The sequence below is a fragment of the Triplophysa dalaica genome, chromosome 7 (genome assembly GCF_015846415.1).
Source record: "Triplophysa dalaica isolate WHDGS20190420 chromosome 7, ASM1584641v1, whole genome shotgun sequence".
NCBI classification, from domain to species: Eukaryota; Metazoa; Chordata; class Actinopteri; order Cypriniformes; family Nemacheilidae; genus Triplophysa; species Triplophysa dalaica.
The window spans coordinates 11387453-11410055 of record NC_079548.1 but is presented as its reverse complement, the minus strand read 5'-3'; the positions used below and the strand labels follow the sequence as shown (position 1 = coordinate 11410055).

At 40.8% G+C, this 22603-nt stretch overlaps 1 protein-coding gene across 2 annotated transcripts in view; it reads right to left on the bottom strand.

Annotated features, from left to right (window-relative positions):
• The window catches only part of cacna1ia (calcium voltage-gated channel subunit alpha1 Ia), a 77606-nt gene that overhangs the window by 39598 nt on the left and 15405 nt on the right, over nucleotides 1–22603 (bottom strand). For both annotated transcript variants that reach the window (XM_056752974.1, XM_056752975.1), the window contains exons 3-11: nucleotides 18251–18348; nucleotides 16657–16816; nucleotides 10764–11106; nucleotides 10427–10519; nucleotides 6089–6437; nucleotides 5434–5825; nucleotides 3167–3318; nucleotides 2785–2970; nucleotides 576–693 (exon numbers count right to left, since the gene is read on the bottom strand). In XM_056752974.1, the coding sequence (XP_056608952.1) occupies nucleotides 576–693; nucleotides 2785–2970; nucleotides 3167–3318; nucleotides 5434–5825; nucleotides 6089–6437; nucleotides 10427–10519; nucleotides 10764–11106; nucleotides 16657–16816; nucleotides 18251–18348 (1891 nt within the window). The remainder of the gene's footprint in view (nucleotides 1–575; nucleotides 694–2784; nucleotides 2971–3166; nucleotides 3319–5433; nucleotides 5826–6088; nucleotides 6438–10426; nucleotides 10520–10763; nucleotides 11107–16656; nucleotides 16817–18250; nucleotides 18349–22603) is intronic.

The window sequence follows — 22603 nt, the reverse complement described above, 5'->3', positions numbered from 1 at the left end:
GGTGCTTAAGTCTGATTAGATAAGCAATGTTTCAAAGTATATGAAAAACTAAACTGAATATTCTGGCCCATTTAGAAAGTGTTTTTTGAAAATAACTAATTTATGACAATAATCAATAATAGAAATGTATAAACAATTAAAGAGACTGTATCTGTACATTGAGGTGTGAGTTTTTGAAAGCTGTAGAAATAATATTGCTTTACTGTTCTGAATAAATCTGCTATAATAAATCTGCCACTATGATAAAGTTATAGATTTTCTCAGCGGACATGTTGCAGCAGACGCATGCTGGTAATCTCATACGCTCAGTCATTCAGTAGCAACAGAGCCTCAGATGCATCTTTCACATTGGCTCCCGGCCCCGCGAATCCTCAATCCATGATAGATCCACACAGAGACGTTTTTTTTTCCCCACATCCTATATTGTCTAATAGTCTGAACAGTGTTATTCCACCAAAGTAAATTCCCAGGTGTGCATGATTCAATATTTTTACCTGACTCCCAGTCAGCCCATGTTTCCTTTCACCTGAAGCAGCACTTTCAAAAATGAGATGGGTTTTGAGATCGCTACGTACCTGAAACACTGTGACAATGGCCCAAAGCAGAGAGTCAAAATTTTTTCTGTCAGGTACCGTGTCCCCAGCTTCTGTCTTCAGGCTAAATTTACAGCCAAAGATGTGCATTCCAAGAATACTGCATAGAGGGAAAAACCAGACAAAGACTGTTACTCACATTTAGCTATTCTGATACCGTATTTTTTCAATCAACCTCAACAGAATGTGAGACGTAAAGACGAATGAGTCTGCCGGAGATAAGCTTATCAAAATGTTATCAGTCTTGTGTAAGGACAGCTGCCAGGGATGTGACCAATCACAGATCACAGAATGCAATAATCAACGAGAGACAGACAGATGAGACAGTGGAGATATTACAAACAAACCGCAGACTGAAAGTTCACAATACGAACACATTTGCGTACATTAATCTATGCTGGTGATCTTAACCCGAGATGTGTGTAGCCCTGTGGGTATTTGCCCAGGTTCAGTTGAGAATTTGTTTTTGCTTTTTTTAAACCAAAACCTAAATCTGTAATTATAAACTTTGAATAAAAATATGAAGCCTGTGAAATAAATAAATGAGTAATTTAGCTTGCAATTCGTTTCAGTATAAATTATAGTATATGTTGCTGTGGATACTTGAGCACCACTCGTAGTTTAAAAAGAGGAAATGTTCAGAAACACTTTTATGCAACAGACATCTTAAAAAGCCGATTGAAGGATTAATAATCGCCACAGCCGAAGCGTTCAGCTGATTAATTTTCTCAATTTCATCCGACTGTACCTTGCGAGGGCCCGCAGACCGGCCTGGGACGACTCCATCCATTTGAGAGACATAAATCAGGGCATTGTTTTTAGATGAGGGGTTATAAATTGAGATGCTCGAGGAGGGTGGAAGACGCTGAAAGACGAACGTGAGTGGGAAAGACGGATCGTCGGGATCGGTTAATGCACTCAATCGTGCTGTAGCCTCCATCCGTCTCCGAGCACTCTGCTGGAATTGCGGAGCTGCAGGGGGAAGCGGGCGAGTCAGTGGGCACCAGGGGCCCGAGTGTTATTGTACCGCTCTCTATCAATCTCGCACTGATCCTTATGGGCCTGTCATTCGCAGCCCAACCTAAGATGTGCTCTCAGCCCCCTGTGCAGCTGAGACACGCAGCCATGCACAACCCAGCTTGATTCGGCTGTCGAGGGGGGGGTGTCAGGTGTGTGATTTTATAAACCCTAGGTGCTTTATTGGAGAGGGATGTAAAATTAAGCAACACAGAATTTTTAAGGCGCTTTAGATTTGGCCATTAAGTTTCCCAAGGACTGTGTTGTTAAACTAATTTTGCAATTCACCTTTGAGCCCTAAGAAACGTTTGAATAGCATCAAATTGAAATAGCGAAAATGCTGCCTAGTTGGTAACTTTAATTAATTTATGTAAAAACAATATCACAATTTACTGGCAAATCACATTTTTCTTGGTTTAAGCATAAACCTCACAAATTTTTGTTGATTTATGCTTAACAGAGTAATTCACCAGAAAATTAAAATAACCCTATGCCATGCTAGGTGTATGACTTCTTTTTTTCTAGTCACAAGACATATAAAAACCTATGAGATTCGACATTCAATATACTATATAAACATTTACTTATAGATTGTCTGTTTTTGTCTGAATACTGTTCATTTATATGCGGTGATGTAACCGTTGCTAAATAAGCACATAATAGCAATAATTTTCTCTCAGAAACATATCGTTTTGCTTCAGGAGACATTTAATTAACCCACTTGTGATGGACAGATGTGCTTTCTGAAACTTTTGAACCTTAGATCCAATTCAACGGCATTACAAAGATAGGAAGAGCCAGGATATTATATAACTTCGGCTGTTCGACTTCCACATACCCAGAGGATGGGATGAGGGTGATTAAATCAATCATTTTTATTTTTTGTAAACTATGCTTCGAACACTATAAACTTGCGTCCATGAGGTTAAAAATGAAAGTTTTTACTTAGGTACAAAGTATTATGACTATACAAGAGCACTAAAAAACAATTAAGTTTGCTTAACTTAATTAGACTTATTTATATTTAAGATCTGTGCTGTTTTTGAGTAACTCTGACATCAATCTACCTGGCAACAATGGCAGTTTCCTTAAAATTAGGTTTCCACTGAACAGAATTCTTTAAAACTGCACAGTATGAATGTTAAACTGAGTAACCCCACAAAATATGACCCACCTGAATATAAAGATAAAGAGCATTAGTAACATGCAGAAGGTGGCCACGTTGTCCATGGTCTTCATGAGGACCACCAGCTGTCTGCGGAGAGCTGGCATGAACCGCACCAGCTTTATGACCCTCAGCAGTCTGAACGTCCTCAGGACGGACAGACCTCCGTCAGACTGCCCTATGATCTCACAAACACTGTATACATACACAAAAAGAGGAGTATATCTGAACATTAGCACTTCAATTAAATTACAAAATATCAATGAAAACTCAATCGATGAATCAAATTCTTCTGTTGATTCAATAATGTAAATGACCAATCTTTTTTCCAATCTAAAAACACATTAAACCTATGATGAGACATTAAACATTAAAGGTTCAATGCACTGACCTGATGATCACAATGATGCCATCAAAGATATTGTAGGGGTTTCTCAGATACTCAAAGAAGCCAAAGGCGGTGAGCTTGAGGATCATCTCCAGCGTAAACATGCTGGTGAACACTATATTACAAATTTCCAGGACATTAGTCAGCTCATCGGGCTGTAGAGAGAGAAAGAAAGAGAAAAAGTAAGGACAAGAAGAGGGTTGGAAGAGAAAAAAAGTTAAAAAAGTTGATTTCATTACATTCGTTACGGCACGGCACAGTAGCAGAAAATTCACAAAGATTAGCTTCAGCTACTGACACTTTGTGATCCTGCTGGATAATTCAGAGATCAAGGCTCTAAAGGATGCATCAGACTACTGCAAACACTTAACTGGGACTGCACAGCATCACTCTGTCACTTTTGAACCCAGCACCTGAATCCTCTAAAGGCACGATCCACTGAGCTCAGGAGGAAATCAACAGACCTCCCTGATCAGAATGTGAAGCCATGACCGAGCTTTGATGTGATCTGGCATCACGTAAATCCGCCACCTTATCTCAACCGATAACACTGTGTGTTTGTGCACGAGAGCAAGAAAGCAGAATTCCAGAAGAGAGAGATCCGATTCGAAAACACTTCCTTCATCTTGCCCTTTTGTTCCCTCGCAGACTATCCAAACCCCCCTGCACCGTTCCTCCTAAGATCAATATCTTTCCATTGACGAGTTAAGACCGAGAAAACACAACTGAAGGGTGAATGAAAATCAAACCGCTGGCAGCTCGAGAGAGATGCCATTTAGAGAAATTGAATATTGACACAGCGATCGGGAGTAATAATCTCAAAACAATCCGGCGAGAAAACACCCATGGCTTCATCTCCCCCGTTCCATTTTTATAAGTTCTTTTCTCTTCATCTTCCTCCAGACTACGCTGTCAGCTGGTCTTTATTCACTGCTGTGTTTCTGAACCTCAATTGGTAGAGCATTGCTTTAACAACTCAAAGGTCAAGGGTTTGATCACAGGGATCACAGAAATGCAATATAATATACATAAATATGTCTTCAGAGGTGTATAAAAAGCATAATTAATGAAGCGTTATGTTTTTATTATCTTAGAATGAGCTATTTATAGATATATACACTGTGGGTTCTCTTACATGTAATTCACCTTTCGTAAATACATTATCTCCTTCAGGAAATAAGCGAAAACATGACGACATCTTAGTTCTGTGTCAGCCAGAACACAGAGAGGTGGAGTACGTGAGCCGTGTGGTTGCTATTCGAAACCTCACCACTAGATGCCGCTAGATTTAATACACTGGACCTTTCAGCACTGAAGCCCCATCAACTCACTATCCACAGATTTAAACAAAATTCATGACACCTCACATTTTTTAACTACTTCCATAAAGTTCAGCCCTTTTCAACTTTTTGTTTCTTAAATGACTAGCTCTGCTGTCAATCCCACAATCCCCTGCACACACCTGCCACTCACTCACCTCCCATAGAGAATTAACTGAAAAGCAGGATGGTTCATACCTGCAGACTCGTGACTGCAAACTTGCAGTTTTTTACAGAGTTGTGGGATCGTGCACATTGGCACTTTGTTTGATCTGCGTTTGCGTGCGAGACAAACCCACACCCACATTTGTTTGGTAGTTAAGCTTAAACATACCGAATCAGTATGATTTCATAAGAGAGTCATGACAAAACATAGTTTCACAGAACGATCAGAACACTGAACACAAGAAACGCTTCCGTCCATCCCGTGACAAAAGGACTAGTTGCTCAGATGCTGTTTCTATGTACGCGTGTACAGGGACTTCTCTGCGCGCTTGTGTGGGCTGCCTTTACAAGATGTCTCGGAGTCTGAATGTTGAGTGAGTTAAAAATGCTGTGTAATGAAAGCCGGTGGTGACTCTTTGTGCTTGTTGTTATTTTTAGTGCCCACAGAGAAGAGAAAACAGGCCCCAGTGCAGGCGAGGCAGCAAAGACATGAGGGGGCGGATGAGGGAGAGAGAGAGAGAGAGAGAGAGAGGGAAGCAGTGTGCAGTGTATATGAGATATCTACATCTTCAAAAGATAATTAAGTGCACTTTCATGGCAAAAAAAATTGAACAAGACTCCAAAGGCCTTTCCACATGCTCTCATTAGTTTGAATGGCAGGCCCTGTGAAGACTATCAGCGCCCCAGAAAGAGTCGGCTATTACAGTAATATCTGACATGATGAGGTTGAACAAGTCTTTAGAGCCGATTCATTATATGAACCGACTGTACCGTGGGTGCAATTACCTGGTTGTGGTGCTCAATGCCCATGCTGATTGTATTGATAAGGATGGCGATCATAATCCCTCTGTTGAAGTACTTGCTCTCCACGATACCCCAAAGTTTCACTCTCATTTCATCCCAAAGGTCTTTACATTTCACCAAACAGGTGCGTTTGCTCTTTTGCATTTCTTCGGTGTGTTGCTCATCCTCCCTCTCATCCAAGGGGTTCACATCCCTTTCACTCCCTCCATCCTCCCCATTGGCCGAGTGGTCCGGCGACCCCGATCCCTCTTTGATCGACAGGGCCGCGGCACACTGCGAGCATTCCTCCGGATTTGGAGTGACAGAGAGAGAAACGGTGTTCTCGAGAGTTTGGGAGCTGTGGTCCAACTTGCTTTCGTTAATACAGTGAGCCGCTACAAGACAAAATAGGAGATAGGAACTCAACAAATGTGTTTGACATTTTCAAATAATACAATAAAATGTTCGCCAGACCGTTTATTGGACAAATGGCATGCGCTTGGAATCAAAATGTCATTGGGCTGTAAAAGCAAACACCTTTGAATGTTCTCGTGGTTTTATTTGATAATTCACTATATGGTCAAAGAATTTTCATGGCACACTGCTATTTTGCAGACTCATGTCCCGCTCTTCCTGCCCCCCCCCCCTCCCCACTCACTCTGAGCTGAGTGGCAATGGTGTCTTTCTCCTCCATTCACATTAGCTCCTCCTCCAACCGCCTCCGTTCCTCCCCTACCTCGCCCCCTTCCTCCCCCAGGGGGAGGGGCTTTGCCACGGAGCGTGTAGTAAAGGGCGGCTGAGCGGCGTCGGGCCTTGCGTAGGATGTGGCAGACCAGCTGGAAGAGCTCCTCATAGCAGTCTCCGGGCTCTGCGAGCGACGCCAATGTGCTGGAGGACAGGCAGCGAGCGCGCTGCTCCTGCATTAGCTGGTGTTCACGCTGTTTGGTCTCAGAAAACTGCGTAGCAATGACGACCAGGCACAGATTGATCATGAAGAAAGATCCAATCTAAAAAAGGAGAAAATAACAGTGAATCGTGCATATTGGTAGTGTCATTTGTGTGCACATTTGTTTTTCTGTGTTGATTAAACACCTGATTTAATAATACAATTACACAAATGAAGTAACAGCACAAAAAGGCCCGGTTTGTATGCGCATCTCCATCGCTTGATAAATTACAACTGCCTTGATCGCTAGAAATGTACACAACCATATTTTTTTTTACAAAACTCCACAGGCAGTAATAGGCAAGGCAAACAGGGCTCAATTTTGTGAGTCTATTTGCAAAGAAAGGTTGTGCGTTTTGCAGAACAGTATGATAATGACTTCATTGAAACAATCAGTGCTATTTCAGCACATTTGGCGCTTGGCAGAACTGGATTGCAGGCGCTTGGTGAATAAAAAGCAGGTTTTTAATCTGAGATATTCGTGCATAAGAGTCTAAACCCTCCTCTGTGAGTTTGCTCCAGGGAGAGGGTGGAAGAGATCTTTAAAAACTTCACATGTACATTTTGTATAAAAATGTAAATAAGAACTAAAAATGAGAACTAATTTGAGTAAACAAAGTAAACATTTTACACATACAACAAAAAGTGCATTACATTCGGTTCCCAGCTCACAGGTTATTACTGTGAGTGTAAAATTCAATCAGCTTTAAATATCCAGCATGATAGCAAAATCCTCAGATGTAGTCTCAGCCGCAGTGTTTGGCATAAGCGCCGACCATAGCTGTCTAGATGAGCTGCTATAAACGGACCCTATGCTTGAAGAAGTCAGCAGACGCCCAAACAAGAGCCTGTTCTGTTGTGTATGCGCCCGTACCTCTCTGGCTTTGATGTGCTATAATTATCAGGCTGTTTCATAGTAGCAAAACCTCCAAATATCTATAGTCCTCACCGAGAAAAACTAGATCCTTCTGCCAATGTGAAACGGATTAATAGCGGGAGCCAATCATTTGAACCATTGAGGACAAGCCGGTTCCAGACTCATCAGAACAGAGAGAACACACATGTGCAGACCTCAGGTCTTAATGAAAATAAAGCCACATGTGAAGTGGGGATCAGAGAGGACAGATGAGAGGTGGAGGAGGAGAAAAGTACTGGACGGATGTGTGTGTGGGAGGATGTAGGGCATCTGTGCAGGTGTGTCCCTGCCTTCACATCTGCTCTTCTCTGATGTGTGACTGGACTTCAAATCAACAGCTGGACCTGCTCCGCTCACCTGGACTTATCACAGATTTATCCAAAGAGACACTTTCTTTCCCTGCAATCCTCTGTCTGTTTGGCAGCTCCTCCACATTCTTTTGTACTGTATGTACATTTGACACACTGAAAGCTTCTCTCTTCTGTTTGTGGTGTTTATTACTTATACACAAAATAGGATCGTACCACTTAACAATTTTTGTATTTAACACCATGTTCTAACCAGATGGTAAGAAAGAAAGAAAGAAAGAAAGGTCGGTCAGAGAGATGGTGGTTAGTGAGTATTCCTTTGATTAAATATGACAGGTGATTATTTATACTTAATGCTGTAATTTCAATGAAGGGGCCTGACTGCAGGCAAGGTGACATTAAAACTGCCTGTCTGAAGTATGAACAATAAGTAGAGACTAACCTTTCATTATCGTGCTCATTTTGACAGAACAAATCTTTCCTTCCCCTAAATGTCCACCTACTAAGACAACATACCATATCTAAATATGTAAATCATGTTTAAGACAACTGTGGAAAACAATGCAGTCGCCCTCGTCCCACGACACCAGTGCAGCAAGCCAAACATGTAACAGAATTAGTTAATATTTTGTAGCCCGTGTTACCAGAGACAATGTATTTAATTTAATTATTTCTGTTCAGCCGGTTCATTCACAGCGGTCCTTCAGCAAACAGCTGAAGAGGAAAAACCGGGCACGGAGAAGCCGAGCCTGAATTAATTGCTCCGATGTTCAATAGAAGTGAATGCAAGTGAATAGATGCACATCGGTGGGGTGTAGGCTCTGTCGGCACACTATGGCCCACTCTCTACAGGTAGCGGTGGCTGGCTGTGTTGTTGCCTGGTTACAGACAGAGCAGAGCGTCAAAGAAGTAAATAAAAGTGCCCAGGGACACAAATACGGTGAAAAGGTACGTCTTATTCCCTTAAAGAGCTTAAATGACGTGGGGCATACTGCTTTCAAACCACAAATAACTGGAAACTGCATAACTAAAGCTTAGCAAATTTGAACTGACTAAAGATGTAAATACTGCTTGCTTATATATTGTAAGTGATTATAGGATTTGTTGTTTTTTCAGAGGGACTCGGTCAGCATAATGCAGGTGGGTTCAAGACCCCACACTGACTGCTTATTTTTTCAAACTGTTAAAGAAACAAAAGTTTACTGATAAATGTTACGATTTCAAAAGGGCAGAATAAACAGGACAATCATCTAAAATGAGGAATAAAAAATGAATCTTTTATGCCTGACATCACTTTCGCATACCCGCAGTTTAACGCATTAGCAGTCACTGTACAAGCTGTGTGCTGGTGCATGCTGGGAAGGATCACATGACGGCTTAGCAGGGTGTATGTGTCTGGGTGGCAGGGTCTCAGTCAGGAAGTGCGCGAGACTGCCGAGACAACAGCGGGGGTCTGCAAGTGTGATGGGCTGTAATTAAATGCTAATGCTTGCACTCCAATGACCTACACAGGATTAGCAACACACACCCACACAAACACACACATCTTCCTCCACTTGCTATTTGGTAGTCTAAAATGTCTTTCGGTGTCTCGAAGCAGATCCGTCAGATGTCTGTGTGATGTCTAGCAGACGCTCGATCGCAAGAAAGGTGAAGAAAAGCAAAAACGACTACAACAAATATCAGCAGGCGTCTCCACTTTTGGACCTCAGCGTCTCCATTCCTAAATCTGTTCAATTCCTCTGTCATTCCCTCAGTCTCCTGCTGTTGCTCAGCCTCAGATCCTTTTTCCGACTTATCCTCAGGCATTTCCCTTCGTTCTCTCTCTACTTTAATCTCTGGACGTGATGTTATCCAAAGCAGATCTAACTGCAGGCCTGTCTTGTTCACTGCTGTTTGTACCATTCAGAAAACGGGGCCGGTGCGGAGCGAGAATAGGCTCCTTCGCGGCATCGCAAAGATAAATTCACTTTAGTATGTCCAGCTATTGATTCACCACAATGTTGTTCATTGCCTCATCGATCTCCATGACACTGCCTACTCTTAAATGTGATGATTAGCTAATATCTGCATCTATGAAAGCTTCATGGTATCACTAAGACTAGCACAGATTAACTCTGGTCTGTCAATAAAAGCTTTGAAGAACAGACGCATCTGTAGGAAACATTCGGTAAGATTATCTGTCCAACTGGAGTAATGCAAGCAAAATAAAACCATTTACATACAGTATTACTGGTTCTTATTTCAAAATCAAAACAATGCTTTTGGTTCCAACATACCATATGGTGAAGCTAATTAAAATGAGAAAGCACTTAAAAATCTATTTCCTGTTACGTGGCCTAACATTAAATCTACCAGATTATGTTTGAGTTTACAGATGGTACTCCAAACATTACATATGCATCCAGATTTCCACTTCACAAGGTGTTTATTTCAGATGAGACAAAGTAAATCATTTTTAGGTGAGATGAAAGTTTGAGTGGTGTGATGTAGGATTTGGAGTTGAGTGGTTGTGTCCTAGGGACTGAGGTGACCTTTGTGTTCTTACAAGAGGGACCAAACATCCAGTTCACCCTGTGGCCATGTTATAGTTCACAAAATTTCATGCTTCTTGAAGACTAAATACATCATATAAAACACAGACAAACATTATATTTAAACAAACATTTTAAATATAACTACAGAAAAGGAAATTTTGTTCAAATATAAAGTGAATGTTGGCTTAAAAATGATTTAAAAAGCTGTGAACTTCGAGCTGAAGTTAGAGCGAAAGAAAAAGCTGTAGGAGTTACATTCAGTTTTGAGGTCTGTAAAGACAAGACTTACAATAATGAGGAATATAAAATAGATGAAGTTGTAGAAGGAATGAGCGTCCATGACGTAGTACATGATCTCCACCCAGCCCTCGAGAGTGATCACCTGCAGAAAACCAGACCATATTCAGTCCATAAATTTATATAGCGCTTTTACAATTTTGCATTGTTGCATAGCAGCTTTACAGAAAACACACTGTAGAATGATACAAAAGCATTAACAACTTTTCATTAGAAATACAAGTGTAAAAGAAGTGTATAGAAATAATGAAAAAAGTAACAGGGAAAGAATAAAATACATGGCAATATTCAAAATCTTCGACAAGATGCCACCAGACTCCAGCGTATACCTGAAATATGACAATCCAGGCATAACCAATGTTGTCGAAATTGATGGCATCTTTATGAGGGTTTGTGTGTCCAGTGTGACAGCGGGTGTAGTACTGATTCCAGTTGATACAGAGCCCCATGGCGGAGGCACTGCCATTAACCAGAGGCTCCGCGCTGAGGCCCAGGGCCTGACGGTGCAGTGCATCTTCTTTATCCAGACAGCATTCTCGTCCACCCTCTCGCCGAGTGGGCACGTCTCTGCAGGACATGATGCCGTTATCCTGGGGCAGCGAACAGATGAAGGGCCGCTCGTCATCCTCCTCAGGCTGATAATATGGGGTGGGAAGAGTTATGCCAGGTGTGCTAGGAAGAAGACAAGAGAAGAACAGAAGTCATGCTTTTTTTGTGTAAAGTAAGTGTTTGAGGTCAGAAGAAATAAAAGTGCATTACCAAGTGCGTTCTACAAAAATTCATTTTGTAATCATTATTGTCTAAACACTATTGGTTTGTCAGAGGCATGATCCGACAGGAACGCCCTGATTTTCCTGATGTTTCAGAGCACAAAAATATATTACCTATAAATATATTATCGTCATGTTCCTGGCTCTCTCGTTCATGCTTTTCTAGTCTTGTGTCAGGATCATGACAGTCCCAAGTGTTTTGTGTGGAAGCACATGACCATAGTTTGTTTTGATGTGCCATGTACTCTCCTGTCTTGTCTCTAGATCCCGCCCCCTCGTCACCTCGTTAATCGTCTTGTCAATTGTTTCATGCCCCTCACCTGCCTGCCCTCGTTATCCCGCTTAGTTTCTACCCTATTTATTGCCCTTGTGTTTTGAGTCTTGTGCTGGTTCGTCTGTTATTGTGGAATGTTAAACCTTGGTCCTTCTAAAAGTCAAGTCAAGTCAAGTCAAGTCAAGTCAAGTCAAGTCAAGTCAAGTCAAGTCAAGTCAAGTCAAGTCAAGTCAAGTCAAGTCAAGTCAAGTCAAGTCAAGTCAAGTCAAGTCAAGTCAAGTCAAGTCAAGTCAAGTCAAGTCAAGTCAAGTCAAGTCAAGTCAAGTCAAGTCAAGTCAAGTCAAGTCAAGTCAAGTCAAGTCAAGTCAAGTCAAGTCAAGTCAAGTCAAGTCAAGTCAAGTCAAGTCAAGTCAAGTCAAGTCAAGTCAAGTCTGCCCCTCGTGGGCTTTTGTTTTTCCCTGTTTGTCTTGTTTAAATAAAAATGTTGTTATCCCCCTGTTTGCATCTGGGTTCTGTTTGCCTCATTCATGGAAATTATGTGAAAATAACAATCACCATCCTTGAGAATTTCAGTTTAATGAATTGTATCCTTTTTTTATAATATGAAGCTATATTTGCTAGTAAACAAAACAACAAGGTACACTTGTTGCAATGCACACACACACACACACACACACACGCTCATGTTTGCACAGCTATCTTTATGAGGACATACATTGACGCAATGCAATCTCTAGCCCCTTACCCTAACCCTAATTATCAGACCTGAGTACCTGACCCTAACTCTGACCCTAAACTTAACCTAAACCTAATTATGACCTAAACCATAAAACCAGGTCTTGGCCCTCAAACAGCCCTTTAAAGGGGTCTGAGAAAGTGAGGACCGGCCAAAATGTCTAAAACTCAAACTGGTCCTCATAAAGATAGATGTACAAGCACGCACACACAGCTAGACACTCAGTCTATAGATTTGTCAAGCAGGTTAAGTATATGAAATAAATAAAGCAGAAAACAGTTGCAATGACTGGCATTTTTACAATACTTTGGCAATGACAATACATAGTGTTAGCATAGACTCACAATCACAGAACTCTATTGTAAGATACCATAAAAACAACCCTTTTTGACAAATGAAATTTGAATCACATTTTGTGTGATTAGTCGTCACAATAGTTTTAAGTGCACTACACGGATGTCCCTCTTTTCCGATTCTGATCCTGGATTGGGGCCACGTAGACGGACCTGCAGTAGAGTCACCATGGAAAAACAACAGTTTCCTTTCTCTATCAATACGCATTTTCTGTTCTCCTTATATCTCTAATCATGTCTGCAACCATGGCAACATATGGATTCAGTTTTGGATGGAAAATCCGGAACAATGTTTATACAAACAACAATTACATTGTAAGCATGCACAGATTCCAGTCATACAACCTAAAAAAAGAAACCTATGTCTACAGTATGTAGGACTGCAAGTACACCGAAATGGCATCCAGTCTAAAATTATTCTACAAAAGACAAATGTGCGTGCGCGTGTGAACCCGTGTAAGAAGCGCATTTCTCTGGAAGTGACCCATTGAGGGCAGCTTGCTCCTTAATCACAGTGTTTTACTGCCCAGAAATAACCGTTTCCATTAGCTACTCATACTCTCATACATATCACAGGGTCTCAATGACTATTTTCCCTCTATCTTCTTCTCCCGCTTCTGACACTTAACCCCACACATCCACAAATATGAAGAAATTTACACACATTCGACCCCATTTGTCATACCACCTACACTTAAGTTTTATGCACGGCCATATTTTTTCACCCACCATGCAAGCCATCGTCACACTGACCAATCAATGCTCCCTTTGCTTTGCAGTCTAGACAGTTAATCTAAACGCGCGCACACACAAAGCTCCCAAGACGGCCATGTCGGAGGCATTGGAAGCCAAGAAAGGATTGGTTCATCATCCCCAGGGTGTAATTCGCCCCTTTTGGATGGAGGACTTCTCCACAGACACACAGCTCAATAAATGCCAAGAATATTTCTGCTGTCTTGGAGGACATTTCTTTGCCCTTCGACACACAGCAACCTAAGAGCCCAAAACACCTGTAATGAGCTTGGACACGTCAGACCGCGCCAGAAAAACAATTTGTCTAGGTAGTCCATTGTGGTGAAATACGTTCACGTGGATGGCTACACACAAGGACACACGTATGTACATTTCAAAGTGTCCAAAGACACACACACGTGCAAAACTAATCAAAAGCCACAGTGATATGGTAAATTGAACCAATGCATCAAACCATCATAGAGATGTATGAATCCCCCCACGGGGACTGTGCTGCACATGCTGAGATTTCTGCTATAAACGTCAGCTCCATTTTCAACATGACTGTCAGACTGGACCACACGGCACTGCTTTCCTTAAAGAGCTCAGCAGTACCGCAACCACTGGGGGGTTGGTTGGGAGAGAGAGGGGAAGAGAGAGAGAATCAGTAGGTCTGTCAGGGCTCTGTAAGGCGTACTGGAGTGTGAATGATGTTAGTGTACTGCCAAGGCTTGGGCACAGCATGGCAACGGACTGAGATGCACAACCCAGCTGCTATAACCCGCTGTGGCACAAAATGCCATTCCACTGCCAATAAGAGCGCTCCCGCACATAGAGATAATTGACCACTGACGGACGAATGCTGTCTGTGGAGTCGTCGTGGGTGGGTAGGTGTTAAGGAATGCACAATAAAAAGAGCACCAAAGAGCAGTTTGGGAATTGTACTGAACGATGACTTTTAGAGGGTTCAGTCTGTTCACTCGGATTATCTTGTGCAACCCAGCGAAGTTTAGGGACCTTTGAACTTCTGTGTCTAATTTGTTTATAGTCTCCACAGAGACTGTATTTAAAAATCTCTGCTAGTGCTTCAACATCTTTTTGATACAGAAACCTGGGTTGTTATTGTTTACTAAAACTAAAAGCTCTTAAAACATTTCTGTCAATTGAACTCAAAATATATACCTAAAAATTTGAAAAACGTAACGTGTTTACACTGGATGCGACGTAACATGAGAACCTGCTTGTTCTTAATGGGTTTGTCAGGCTGCGCGGTATATCCCGTATACATCAATTTATAAACATTAAAAAAATTACATGACAACTAAAACTAAAAGATATTAGTTAAAAATGACAACCGAATAATACATAAATAGGTACTATGTGTTTATATTAGTATTTGACATATCTTTTTAAAACATATGTTTAGATGTCCTTTGAGTTAACATCTAAAGAGATGACGTACAGGTGAAGGATGATGCGCTGGTGGTTTATGCGTAACTATGCCATAAAAACCCATATATAGGCAAGAAATGGCTTTTTAAAGGCTTTCATGTAGTGACCTATATGCTTAAAAGGGTTAAACAACAATGAAAATAAATCAATCAATAAAATAACTGGATTGAACACTGATTGATTACAAAACACATGATGCTATGACCCCTCTGATGGAATGTCATTTTGACAGAAGTGGATTTAATGTGAAGTGGTGTTGAGTGGGGAGTCTGGCGACTGTGGGAAAAGTAGGTACAGGTTAACTAGGAGGGAAATATATATATATATATATATATATATATATATATATATGAAGAGTCTGGTTCCAAAATGACCAAAATATACAAAAATATACAAAAATACAGACTAATAAAACAAAACAATAAAAACATGTTTTCATTATAAAAAACATAAATTTTTAAAAGTTCTCTCATTTCGAAACCAAACTCTTTATATATATATATATATATATATATATATATATATATACAGTATATATATATATCAATTCTATATTATAATTTATTGCAAGGTGACAAACCCCTCATCAATGCAGAAGAACATCAGATGATTTCACAAGAGAAAGACAGCGTGAAAGACCCTCTATTAAAATGCAATACATTATTCTCTGACTGTAGTGCCAGTCTGTTAATATACCGCTACAAGACAATATATGACAATCAAACCTCAGCACTTAGTCATAACTCAGACATACGCTTCTTTATCACAAGCACAAAGAAACAAACACACCGTTTCGCTGCTTCACACACCGCCATGCACCGTGAGTGCTTTCAAATCCAATCACAGAGCACTGAGAGGCAGGCAGACCGCGGTTGGCACGGTAACCTCAGGCAGACACCCACTCATGAATATGGACGCCAATCTGAGTTTTAATCAACTGGAGCCAACGACTGGATAGAACTACATTTGCATTTTTAGTGGCAGGTAGACAGTAAAAAACAAGAAACGAAAAGATTACACTGAAAGGATGCAGAGGAGAAATGAAAGTGAGAGGACGGGTGAATCTGAATAACTGCTGGAGAGGAACAGAGAAACGCATTTAGAAATGTGGTACGGATTACATGGAGTCGAATGGATAATTTGTTTATTGATCACATGTGGCCTTGAAATGACACAGCCATTGCTCTCTGAGAAGAGAGGGGACGATTGAAATACAGTACGAGTCAGATCAGCGTTGAAATAACTTAGAAGATCCGTTCTTCTAAATTTGATCTCTTTACCCTTGTAAACCTCACCTGGCATCCCAATTAATCCAAAGTGTGGATTCAATACTCTGAAGTGCTCATTCTACTATTCTGTTACCTTCTAAACAAGACTTTTCAGCTGGACCTCAAAGAGTACAAAAACAGCCAATTGTCAGATCACAGTTTTCAAAGATAATAAAGTTTGACATTCACTTTGGATTCTGTAGCGAGGAAGAGTGAGTGATAGTGGAAATCAGCTGTGCACGCACCGGTCCCGCATCTCCCAAAGAGGATTTCGGGAGCATAAAAGGACGAATCGACAGGACTGCCGTGAGGTGTTAGCTGGTATTTTACTTACGTGTTTTTGTTTGATTATTGTATTAAAACTTTATTTGAATGTTCACCGGTTCCCGCCTTTTATGGAACCTTATTACAGAGTCTAATGGCTGAAATACACTGATTTTGAAATCTGAACAGATTTTCTTTTAACTAGACATCATACATTTGCAGACTTTTGAACGTTTCAGATAGAACTGATAAATCTGCAGACTTGCGCAGACTTTCTGCAACAAGTCCAGACTGAAAATCTTCACAAAACCTGAGCATAAGTCTTAGCCTTAGGACTAATTGAAAATAAATGACAATCGCCCGCAGTACTCACAGGGTAAAGTTCTCCTCCGGGTAACAGCGATTTCTCAACAGTCCAGCCCACAACTGCACTCCAATGATGCCAAAAATGAAAAAGACAAAGAAACAGAGCAGGAGCACGTTTCCCAGCATGGGCAGAGTGTCCAGCAGCAGGTTGACCAGAATACGCATACCTGCACACAAGAAACAGAATTACTTGAAATCAAAACAACACATGAAATCAATGGCCACATTTTCGTTTTTGATAAATGTTCCTGTTCTCATAAAGGTTTCATTATGCATGTTACTTCTCTCTAATGTCTTCAATTGGAATGGTACCAACCTTTTCCATGTCCATTGCTAATTCATTTTCTTTCCTTTTTTCCTTGATGCTTCCTTGTGTCAATTTTTATTCCCCACTGAATACTCTGATTCCCTTCTAAACTGTGACATTACGTTACCTACACACATTGCCAGTCACAGTTATAGTTTTACATTTTTCTCTAACTGTGCTTTTATTGGTATATACCCTACAACCATTTGTGCTGGTACTGAGAGAACGACTTGAGTCAGTATGACAGACCACCCAGTGCCATCTTGTCATAAACTTAATTTGTGTATTTACTTCTGCATCAGTGAGAATGCAAATGTGTGTTTGTGTGTGAGCGAGTCCGTGTGCGTGTGTATTTGTGAAGCACTGCTGGGATTGAATGAAGGGTGTGTGTCCCTTCTGATTGGAGAACAGCAGCGTGTGATTACAGCAGTGTGTGTGCGGTTAGAGGAAACACAACAGGGAGCTAACGCAACACAAACGGAAGACATCTTCACAGAACCAGGTGCTTATGTGTGTTTTCTTGACACATCAATATTCTCCAGTCAAAGTTGGAAATGTATTGCTGACTAGTAAAAATCTTAACCACTGGGAAAAAAGCTAAATTATGTGTGGGCCTACATACTGGTTTGGTAGCGGTACACGAAATTAAGGATGTATTTGGAAAGAGCATGCACTTTCATTTCTTGCACACGCTGTACATACATTCAAAGGTTATCACACAAAGGTCCTACACACATATCCTGAAACGTTTCTTTGAACCAGTCCCCTAGAATACGTTCCAGCTCTTCAACAAATCTCAAGTCGGCTGATTCAAATGCAAGCTAATTCAGTTAACATTCATTTTTAAAGCGTTACACCACGGGCACTAAAATATTGATAAACCCTGGTTTTCTTATGGAAGCTAAAAGAACGGCCACATTGTTTGAAGGGGCATGAACACGAGACAGAGGAATATGAATTATAGCATTTGCTCAAGGACAACTGTTTTTCTACTCAATTACAGGAGGAATTAATCTGGCTATGCCATTGGCGGTGGCAGAAGTAGTGGCTCTCAAATCCTGTTAACATTCATTCCAGCTCTTCTGTTCTGGACGATCTGCATGCCAAACACAAAGCTGCACAAGCACATGCTACTGTGGGTTTGATAGGCCAGGGTTTGGAGCTGACAGATGAGTGTGTTTTTGGTACTTGGCATCAATACAGAAAAATCCCACACATGCTGAATTGGAGCACGTTTTCCCCCTCGGGTTTGCAGATCGGTGATCACAGGTATTGAAGAGGAGTGTGTACTCACTGGGTACTCTGTTGATGGCTTTCAGGGGTCTGAGTACACGAACTGTTCTGATGGCTGAGAAGTTGATATTCTGCAGATCAAGGGAGTATTCCACCATCCTGAGAAGAAATAAAAAACACAACGGAAATGTCATTTCCGTCACCTGCTTGCAGTATTCGACCAATCACTACGCTTTTCAGAGCGATGAGCTTTGTAAAAAATCCATGCGTTTCAGAGAGGCGGGGCAAAGAGGAGATACAAACATGCATAGTATGTGGAAAATACAGCGTTTTTTACCTTAAATCATGTAAACACATTGCATTAAATCTAAAACGACACTATTCGTTTTAGTCGTGTCATATGATCACTTTAAAGCAGTATTACAGTATTTATAGTATTAGCACAATAGTGAAGTGTAAGTGGATATTAATATGCAACTAAACTAAGCTTTTATTATGTAAACATGAGAAGTCAATTTTCTCATATCTAACATTGTCATTATAATCAAAAGGATTTCTGAAAGCTAACGCTGCTCAAAAAACAATAGAAACCCAAGAAAAACCTTCACAGAAAAACTAATGGTTTCCATTAAAGGGACAGTTCTCCCAAAAATCCTATCATGAATTCCATACTCTCTAGTTGTTCCAAACCTTAATGCATTTATTTTTGGGTCAAACCAAGAGAAAGATATTTGGATGACTGCTTGTAACCAAACAGTTCTTGGACCCCATTGACTTTCATAGTAGGAAAAATTACAGTGCCATTCAAAAGTGCCCCAGAACTGTTTGCTTTCCTACATTCTTTGTGTTCAACAGAAAAAAAGATTATAAAGTAATTTTTCCTACTATGGAAGTCAGAACTGTTTAGTTATAAGCATTCTTCCAAATTTCTTTCTCTGCGTTCATCAGAACAAAGACATTTATTTATTCCATTATTCCATTTATTTGGAACAACTCGAAGGTGAGTAAATGATGACAAAATTCCTTTTTAGTGTATTCTGGGCATTATTCCAATAGAAATAATCTGCCAGATAACATCCCACCAATAGAATCCAATGTGTATTGGTCTGGGTTTTTTTAGCATGAAAGGTTTTGAACAAGTCTGCTTAACCCATGTCCTCTAGTTTATAAGTAATTCAAAGAAATTTGGCATTCCATGAGTGTCCATCTCAAGCATCAGGTTCAGTCTAAAACACATGCTTGGAGGCGTGAAACAGTTTCACACAGACCAGCAATATACGCACCACAGACAGACACCTCCATTTAACACTCTGCCCCCAGAAAAAAGCCATTGTAATGCAGACAAAAGCACAATACTCTTCATCACGGTCTGATCATGTGTGCTATATCAAAAACAGAATTGGTGGATATTTGACTCTCTCGTTTATGTGAGAGCCGCTCGCTGTGTGACGGTTCCCAATTGCTCTCCTTATCAAACCGCCCTGAGGTACTCTGTTCTTGAGTGCTTTTAAAAATAGAGGCCAGAGGGTTTCATTTCCCCAGACAGAAACAGACATTATCTACTGCTGATCGACGCTTTAATCTGCATGGTTCATCACCAAGAAGAACACATCGAGACACTGTTATATAGCAAACACCAGATAAACACACAAATACACACACAGCAGATTTAATCCCACCCAAGTGGGGGCCGTTTTCGAGCAGACACATTTCCCGCAATGTCACCAATCTGGACAGCCTGTCTTTGACCCCCATCTCCATGAGGTGATTTTCAGTGGTGATGTATCCGAGCTGAGAGCTGAGTCACGGAACGAGATGAATGAGTCAATGGTCACTGAGAATATAATGACAGCATCTCAAAGCCGCAGCACAGGGAGTCACACTCCGTTTAAACATGTCTGCCCAACCACACAGCGAGAAATACTCCACGGATCTCCAGAGCCGCTATACTGCCAAAAAACCTTCCCACATTCGCATAATTAAATAGTACAGTAGCATTTTAACGTGACTGCACTGTTAAAAGAAACCCCTAAGACCAGCATTATTTCAATGTTGGTTAAGGTGCTGGTCATTCACCAAAAAAAAGACAATTTCAGATCTGTCAAACTAAAAAATAAGACTGGTTAAACTTATTAGTAATACCAGCATCCAAAAAAAACAGTTTCTGAGAAGATTTTTTGAGAAAATTATGGAATAAGGAATTGGTGAATTATTTGATTAAAATTTGTATATTATTTAATAGTCCAAATATCCACCAATATAACTTGTATCTGTAAGCAATAATCAAATAAGTATTTTTAGCAGAATTGGCAGATCTAGCTATGTAAAGATTGTGTGTTCGATTTCCTGGGAAGACACATACTAACAAAACACTTAAGGTACATTACAAGTGATTTAAACGTTTGTGAATGATGTCCTTCAGAATTCTTGCAGGCCTACTTAGTTGAAAAAAGAGAAACATTCAACTTCATCCCTCTCCTCGCCAATGAGTCTCATGAAGTACACAGCAGGGAGACTAAATTAAACAGGAGAGACAGTTATGTGATTGGACAGTTCAAGAGGTGCTTGCATCCAATCTACGCATGGGTTTGATTGGACGGGTAAAATCCAGACGGGTATTTCTAACCCCTTTGCTTTCATCACAGAACACCACCAAGTAGAAACAATGAGATAATTAAACTATACCAGGGAGACAAAACATCTGGTTTCAAGCAGCGCACTTCAATGGGCAGGTGTAGACATGCCGTGCCTTGATTGGAAAAGCAACCCGTTATTATGACTGGACCAAGGAGACTGGATGTTAATAAAAGTTGTACAAAGGGTTTCTGGGATATTGGTCTCCCCGTGACACGGATTTGTCCAAATAACTTGGCTTAGGGAAACGACTTAGTAATTCAAAGCTGGAAACAGGCCAAAAAGAGAGCCCGCAAGAGAGGCAACCGGGTCGTTTTAACAGTGTTCCTTCATTGCGTACTACCCCACAAGAATGTCTGACTCTAGTGCTGTTGTCGCGCTTAACAATCCCATTATGTCAATAACTGTCTGACTGACAGGAGTGTCAGCGCTCGCAAAGCTCTGAGAAGCTACCACACACACACAACGTTGACTGTATATGAGGTGCACACAAGCGTGTCAATCAGGCTTGCACTGACAGGTACCTGCATTCTACTTTGGGAGAAGGGCAGAAAGTGGGCAATAATAACCATTCTCGCAAAATCCAGGAGACATTTTCTTATGAGAAAGAAATAAAAGTCTGAATACATTGATGGTGCGAGAAGTTCCATAACATCTAAGCGTTGGATAATTAAAACAAGTTTGCATCTATGTTGGCCCTATGTATGTACAGACTGTTCACGCTAATGTAAAATATTCCCTTCTTTTCATTTACTCGAATTCTCTGCTTTCCTCTGTGTCCATCATAAATGATGGAAAAGCTGCAGACTAGCATGGCTTCAGGTAAACTCAAAAGTTTGATGTGAACTACTGACCCTACTCTTCTCTTTATTATCTTCTCTCTTCAGTTCTCTCAGCTTGGTTTCACATTTATTTCGATTGCCTGGTATGAACCCTTGTTCGATTGCTCCCCCCTCCCCCTGCCCCCGCTGGACTGCGTTCATATTATTATTTTCGGGTCCGAACCGTGTGGTCGTTTGTGTCATCAAGCCTGCAGCTGTTTACCCTGTCACTTGTAACGACAATGCGAAACATTGCATAACATTGATCGCTTCACTTTTATACATTTATGTTTTTGAACCGTTTTGTTTCCAAAGCTTCAGTACGTATCAACACTTTCGTCTGTCTTATAAATCTACTGCAAATGCTCTTAAAGTGATACTACATCCAAAAATGAAAATTCTGTCATCATTAACTCGACATTGAGTTGTTCCAAATGTGTATACATTTCTTTGTTCTGATGAACACAGAGAAAGATATTTGTAATAATGCTCATAACAAAACAGATCTCAACACCCAAAGACTGTCATATTAGGAAAAATGACAAAAAACAAAAATGTGATATAGGCCTACAGCTCTCTGCTTGGAGCACGTCAGTCTCACTCATCAGAAAAGTGATTGAAACACACACACAAGCACAATTTTTTTACCAAATAATACGTCATTAATAGCGGTTCACTTCTGCAATTTGGTACAATTGTGTTCATATCAGCAGCGAAGCGCACTGGAGTTCACATGACCTGCACTCAAGACCTCCCATTTTAAGCAGACTGGGGTAAAGTTCGAGGGTGCAGACCCAGGTTTGGAATACAGTATTCACATCATCCAAATGAACCGAACTCTGACGTTAATCGAACCCAGGTGTGCAAATGTGAAACCGCCCTTAACTCAAACACGCTTCACCTTTCCATTGCAGGCAGTACAAAGAAATAGGAAAACATTGATGCATGATAACATAACA